Source organism: Phocoena phocoena, chromosome 1 (assembly GCF_963924675.1).
Source record: "Phocoena phocoena chromosome 1, mPhoPho1.1, whole genome shotgun sequence".
In the NCBI taxonomy this organism is placed as follows: Eukaryota; Metazoa; Chordata; class Mammalia; order Artiodactyla; family Phocoenidae; genus Phocoena; species Phocoena phocoena.
Genome location: NC_089219.1, coordinates 132,947,983 through 132,955,482, shown reverse-complemented (window position 1 = coordinate 132,955,482; position 7,500 = coordinate 132,947,983). Strand labels below are relative to the sequence as shown.

General features: G+C 43.8%; 1 protein-coding gene across 1 annotated transcript in view; it reads right to left on the bottom strand.

The window, feature by feature from the left end:
• The window catches only part of PAPPA2 (pappalysin 2), a 281,960-nt gene that overhangs the window by 147,276 nt on the left and 127,184 nt on the right, over positions 1-7,500 (bottom strand). The window contains exons 7-9 of the mRNA XM_065870845.1: positions 6,367-6,856; positions 3,168-3,296; positions 628-719 (exon numbers count right to left, since the gene is read on the bottom strand). Of these exons, the coding sequence (XP_065726917.1) occupies positions 628-719; positions 3,168-3,296; positions 6,367-6,856 (711 nt within the window). The remainder of the gene's footprint in view (positions 1-627; positions 720-3,167; positions 3,297-6,366; positions 6,857-7,500) is intronic.

Genomic DNA, 7,500 nt, shown 5'->3' with positions numbered 1-7,500 from the left:
AGAAGCCTGTTGATGGTTTTAATCAGAATTGGGAGAAGTGTTCTAGAGGGCCTTCCTGTGTATCAAGAGACTAGAGTCAAAGCCACCTAGTAATAATGTATTACCAGTGATTCACCAGGATTAAGAAATGTTATGACCCTCTGCCATTCTTGATGATCTTATCTATTAAACACAGATACCAAGAGATATCCTGTACTCCCTTTGGCTTAAAACGTACCCTACCCTAATTTTTATGTAGAATCTCTGGGATTGTGCTACTTGGCTGACAGTCTGACATCAGACATGAGGACCCAAGAGCAACCCTTGGTAACGTTAATCTAAGAGGCAGGGTGACCTAGTGGTTTAACATGTAGACTCTAGAGCTTTGCTTCCTTAGTTCAAATCCTGACGTCATCACTTCTAGCTGTATAAGAGAAAGCAAGTTATTTAGGCTCTCTGTGTCTCCGTTTGGTCTCCTCATATTTATTGTAGGGATTAAATGGGAAAATATATGTGAAACGATTAGTGCCAGGCACACAATAGACACATCAAATGTTATTGTTATTATCAGTAAGAGCTCACAAAAATAAGACACGGAGACCCCTCCAAAAATAGGACATAAGCCTAGGCAGGTGTTTCTAAACTCACCTACACAGTTGAAACCTTCCTCTAGTTCACATGCCCTTGAGCAGCCATCTCCACTCAAAAGGTCTCCATCATCACACTCTTCGCCCAGGCTCCTAGAAGGTAAAAGTGTACATTCTTATATACATACATACATAAAATGATTCTTCTTGTTTGGTTACCATCACTTCAAGTTCTTAAAACTCCTTATTATGTATTTAAAAATGCAAGCTGGAGAGAAGTTGGAGCTAAGAGAATGCTTTTACAGGAAAAGTAGCTAATGGTTCAGACACATTAGGAGATCCACCAGGGGTCCTGCCAGTGTTTCCGGAAGATGATCTTACACTAGAAGAGACCTATCAACCTCATAATGAGGGGAACCCTAAAAGTAGTTAGCTGATCTAGTGAGGAGGAAACCTGCCCATCTACGTGTGGCTTTGTTTTCTATCCATTTTCTTACGGACAAGTGATATCCAAAGTGACAACCTGTAGCTTCTAATAAAAATTTATTAAACTAGAATCTGAGGATGACTTCTTGGGGATCTGTGATTCCATTAGAATGAATCTACACGTTTCCGCGTTTTAAACAGTGGATTAAATGATTTGTACAGCTCCTTCCTGCTTCATGGGTAATGGAGTGCCCCTAGCTGAGACAAAGCTGCAATTCAGAGATATCTTCTCATTGGATGGCAGAACTAAGTATGACTATTTACAGAGAGGGAATACAGGCAGAGTCTAAAGGAACATTTTGATAAAGAGCCTTGTGAGGCCCAGTAGCCAAGCAGGTGTTGCTACAGGTGAAGCTGTTTCAAAGCTCAGGCTAGAATGTGTAATATCAGATTAGGAAGAGGGCCCTTGCCTCTTTCTGCCCGAGCTCCGCAGGCAGATGCGGCACCATGGGGCATCAGAAACTCCGTCGGAGGACTGCTGTAGGAGATGCTACGACATAAAGCCAAGTAGTTTGTTCAAGGAGGACTCTGTCCGGGTAGTAATGGTAATCTAGTCCTGCAGACACCTTAACTAGAGGGGAGCAGACTTAAAATGGGGCAGCCAGGGAGAACATCAACAACAGCCAGATTTGCTCTGTGCATATGTGAGGCTTCCCCAGGGAGATATTTAATTGAGATGGAGGAGGAGAAGGGGCAAGCTGAGACTGAGTAAGGCAGAAGGTGGCAGCAAACTAGCAAGGTTTGGGTATTAAAGTGACCTCAGTCGCTTGATATAGTTCTGAGGTCTGCAAACATTTGGTGTTTATATTTCTATGAAAAGGAGTAGACTTACAGTAAAGCTTAGGAATCTTAGAGGATTGAAAAGATAAACAGTATTTAGTCATTACTAAACAATGGGATGAAACCCCAAGAAAGGCTATAGATTGCTTTCTATTAGGTCTTCAAGATATAGGATACTGGGAACTCCCTGGTGGTCCAATGGTTAAGACTCGGTGCTTTCATTGCCATGGGCCCTGGTTGGGGAACTAAGATCCCATGAGCCGTGCAGTGTGGCCAAAAAAAAGGTGTAAGGTACTTTTCCTTGATCTGGGACATTTGGGGCTTCCCCAGTGGCGCAGTGGTTGAGAGTCTGCCTGCCAATGCAGGAGACATGGGTTCGTGCTGTGGTCCGGGAAGATCCCACATGCCGCGGAGCGGCTGGACCCGTGAGCCACGGCCGCTGAGCCTGCGCCTCCAGAGCCTGTGCTCCGCAATGGGAGAGGCCACGGCAGTGAGAGTCCCGCGTACCGCAAAAAAAAAAAAAAAAAAAAAAAAAAAAAAAAAGTCATCTTATTAGGATGCAGGATCTAAGACAAATCACAGTGCCTAGCCTTCTAATCTCCTACTCCCAGCAGCTTTATATAAGTAACATATTAGGTTAGATAAGCATTCAGAACAGGTTAATATAGGGTGATCACTGGGACACGGAAGTAATCAGTGCTAAATTCCGGCAAGTCCCAGGCAAACCAGAATGAATTAGTCCTCTAGATTGATGTCACTAAAGGGTAACGGAAAAATGAATATGGCACGTTAAGAAATCAAAGAAGTGGTTCCATTTTTACCTTGGTGATTTTATGGAATAGCTGGAAATTACATTACAATCAGGTCTTCCAGGGATCAAATGAGCAAGTGAAGCTCAGAAAGCTATACTGATTTTCCTCAGGTCACACAGCTCATTAGTAGTATAAGACCGGCAGCTGATCCAAAAGCTATCCTCACATCCTCCTTCAGCATCATTTGGCAAGTAACCTTCTCCACCATGAATTCCTGCCCTGAGTCACTGCCCAGCAGTTGTTCTCTGAAACCTGAAGAGGGTTCCCACAGAATCAACCCCCATATCTATGACTGGGGTGAGCTCTAAATAAAAGTGGGCCCATCCTTAACTATGTAGAGATGTGATTGACCACTCAAGATATCTACTAGGTCCTAGATTTTGTTTAACACTTGAATCACATAGTGCCCTGCCCCTTACATTTCCCAAACCAGTCAAGCTGAAAACTTGAGGCTAACCCTCCTTGTCCAAGCAGGGCAGGGCATCCTCCCTCACACAATACCAGGCATACAGTATGTCCTCACCTTGCAACCTTCCCATCTCCACAGTAAGGAGCTCCATGGATGTGGCTCAGAGGAGGCGAAGCTTCTCCCAGTTCTGCTCCAGCTGCAGCTTGAACTTGGTACCGATACATCTGCCCAGGTGTGACCTCCCTGTGGAAACCAATGGGCTGTAACCACCATATCCAGGAAGTGGGGCACACCCTGGGTCCTTTTCAGATGGTTTGCAGGAGTTTAAAATAAATATTACAGGGAATATAAATGTTAAACATATGCCACATTGTTTGAAACAAAGATCAGGGCATATAGTCTTACAGAACAGCAGAATGTTTGAAACCATATTCAGTTCTGTATTTCCAGTACATTCCACACAGTGAATGTACAACAAATGCTTGCTGAATTAAAACTGAACTCACAGTCCTAGGCAATCTAAGAGAATGGTATTTCGAGTGTATCTTTACCATGTTATATATACACACACAGAAAACCACCAACTATTGAAAACCTCGTCTTCTGTATCATTCAAGTAGTCATAGGAACGGAAGATGAAAGTTTCAGAGTTCGGTCTCAGCAAGGCCCTTCTTGGGTCTGTGAATCAGAGTTTTCTTGTCTCTCAAGAGAATTCTTGTCTTGAGGAGGCAGAATGCTTACAAGGAAAAGCCACTCTCTCCTAGAAGGAGGTGAGAACACCTTCCATCATCGTGTGGATGCAAGCAATTCCACAACTGGAAATGCATTAAATGACTCCCCACCTCCGAACCTCCAAAATACATATAAACCAGGAATGGAGTTATCAATTGACACCTGAGATGGAAGGAGTTTATCTGATTCTATCTAGAGCCCAATTGCACTGATCAAGTGGAGAACGTGAGAGACTGAACATTTGCAAGGGGGAAGGGACTCAAGAGGGAGGTTGCTGGTTCCAAAGACAAATTCTGCCCTCAACTTAATTTTTGTCCAGTGCCTGCCCTAATCGGAAAAATACCGCTAAAGTCAAGCTAGGATGGGAGTGACTTAGGAGAACAGGATCTCAGAGGGCTGTTGGGACTGCCGTAAGTGGTGCCCACAGATCTCCTGCCAAGACCCTCTCTTCTTTAACACACTCTTCGACTCAACCACAAAGCCTCTACTCTTTCGCTTGATGCTGCAACAAGCAAACAGGAAATGTCGTGGGGTTTCAAAACAGCTTTAAACACCTCTGTGCTGGCTTTCAGTTATTTTAGTAGGAAAGACACATAAATATGAAAGACATAGATTTCCAAATTAGCTTTCTGTAGGGACGCACTCCTCATCAGAGTGCCAGGTATTTCCAAAGCAAAACCAGTTTTATATCCTAATCAATTCTGATGGCTTCCCTTTCGCAGGGTGGTTTCTGTCTGACTTCTCATCCAGCCACGCATAAAAGTCTCATACTGCTCTGTGGCTGGGAAAGGATTGGAAGGGAGCGTCAGGATATGTTTACGCTTCTTGTGGAGAAAACTCAGCAGCAGGTAGCCCCGACCTCCAATGAGCTGAGTTTGTAAAAGGTAATGTGTTACTAAGGAAAGGGAACCAAGATGAGACTCAGTCAGAAAATTGGATTTTAATCTTGAGCTTGCCACTTACGAGCTCTGTTCAACCAAATTAAAGTTAAGCCTTAGTTCTCTCATCTATACAATGGGATATTATTGACCTTAAAGGTTGTGTGTACAGGTGTGTGTGTGTGTGTGTGTGTGTGTGCACGCATGCACGTGTGTATATCAAGTTAGATAACAAATATCATTTTAATTGCCTTACTAAAGAAACCCCCCCAAAATATATTTTTTTCTTTTCAAATCCATCCCATGATCTATCCTCCTATTTTGCATGAGCTTTTTGACCATTTCACTGTCTTCTAGTTCTAATTCATAGAGCTAAGATGAGAGGAAAAATGTAGTAAAATTCAAGGTGAACATTTTTCTCTACTCTTTTGCAGCTGTGGCAGACTGAAAAATGGCCACAAATTCTTCCCATCCCAGATGCATGCATGCCCTTCTGTGATGTGACTTTACTGTTTCTCTCATCAAGAAATAGAATTGATTTTGCCACCCGCAGAATCTGGAATTGACTGTGACCTGCTTTGACTTGTGGAATGATGTCATGAGTAATGTAAGCAGAAGCTTGAAAAATGTGAGTGTCTGGGGACTTGCCATCCCTCCTTCTGGAAAGCCTTCCACCAGCATGAGAACAAGCCCAGGCAAAGCCTCCTAGTGAAGGAGAGACAATGGGGAAAGAGAACTTCATCCTCCCAGCCATGTCAGTGTCTTAGCTGAGCCTCCAATGCGTGCATGAGGTCACCTGGGGCCACCTAGCCCTGGCCAAGCGGGTCCAGGTGAGTACACACAGCCAACCCATAGAACCATGAGAAATAGTGTTTGTTGTTTTAACCCACTATGTTTTGTGATGATTTCTAATGCATCGAAAACTAACTAATATAGCACCTTTGATAAAACTTTTGTTTTACCCTGAGTTCTGCCCTCAGGGCAGCCTCTGAGGAAAATTATGAGGTGAGGAAAATTTGCCTTTAGAGATACCAGCCTCCTACTCTATGGACATTGAACTCTTTAAGCCAATGATCTTATCTTAGTCTGTGTCCCCACCACTGAGCACACAGTGCCAGGAGCACTTAAGAACTCACTAAATGTAGAAAGAACAGAAGAAAGAGAAAGAGGAGGGTTGGAAAAGAAGGAAAGAGAGAGGAAGGGAGGGAGGGAGGAAAGAAAAATGAATGAGTCATGAAAGTAGAGTATAGTGTCTGCAGGACCCTTGGCTTCTCTGCTTAGCTGTAGAATAGGTGACTGTAACCTCTGAATGGTATAGGAGCTGTGGCAGATTAATAAAAAGTTTTTTAAAAGCAAGGATCAAAAATCAAATTGTGTTACCAGACAGGAGTATCTGACTCTGATCAACTTATTTATGGCAATTAATATTTTCAGTCCAACTGAAACATATCAAATACTAACCTCTTTTTTTCCATAACCGTAAAGATGGCATCATCAGTCAGAACACCTGCTTGCCCCTTCTGGGAAATACTTTTGTTCATCTCAGAGATGCCACTTTAGAATAAAACCCCCTCTGAGAGTCTGAACATTTCTCCAAATAAGGGCATATCAGAATATTAAAAAAATGGAGAAAAAGGAAGCCAAACCCACTCCCAAAGCCTCAGGAAGCCCCGTGGTTTAGAAAGCCCTACTGCCCAACTCACACGTCTGTGAATTTCCTGTGAGGATGTGTCACCACCATGGGCAAGCCACTGGCAAATGGGGGTTCACGGAGGACCTGGTACCTCACGGGCCTGCAGCCAGAACACAAGGGACTGTGGGGCTGAGAAGTCAGGAGAGCTGCATCAATCTCCATCCGCTCATCAAAGGTGTAGACCTTCACCCCCAAGACTTTCCCATCAACGTGCAGTTTGATAGTGAGTGGGGTGTCACAGAAAGTGTCTAAGGGGCCTAGGTGCACGGACTCCTGGTGTTCCAGCAAGATCTCTGTGTCAAAAAGCGCCTGGGAGGAGTCCATGGAGAGGTAGGTGACCCACAGGGTAAGAGTGTCAGCTTGGACTGGGTGCTGGAAGAGCAGCTCCAGGCTACAGCCTTCTGCAGGGCAGGGGACCGTCATGTTCATGTGGTACAGGTGGAGCTCAGGACTCCAGGCCTGCAAGCTTGGCTCACAAGGTTGATCCACGTCTGGAGGCCCTGAGGGAGATGAACAGAAAGACAGGCGCATCAGGAATCACCACTAAAAATCTGAAATTGAGTCGCCCCTATCAAGGGCCAGAAAAAAGAATGAAGCAGAAGAGAACTTTGAGCAAATTCTTAGAGGTTAGATCTTAAGTATCACTGAAGACAGAGGTGTAACAATTCAAAAGTACTATGCTCCAAATCACCACTTTCTGGTGCCCTTTAACAAGGGAAATCCAGCATGGCATTCGGAATGGAGTGACCCAGAGCCTAGCTGGAAACATGAGGCCGATACAGGTAAGGTAAGTCATGGTCCTTAAAGAATCCTTGAGCAGAAGAGAATTATTTGTACTTAGTTTACTAATAATTTATGATAAATTAATGCTTCTGAAGCCCTGTTTTATTTGCTAATCAGGCCAATGTTTGTTTCAGGCTGTTGCTACAATGTTTAATTAGGCTTTTCACAAAACTTCTTTGATACCCTAAGATCACACCGTAGCAATCCTTCCAATGGACTGTTAGCCAAACTTTAAAACCATACATTGAAACTTCCCTTTTAGTTCAAATATCTGTAAGCCAGTAGAGCACTACACAGAGGAAACCTGCCGGCAGGAAATAGAAACACTTCTCTTGAGTGGAAAAAAGAGGAGATTCAGTAG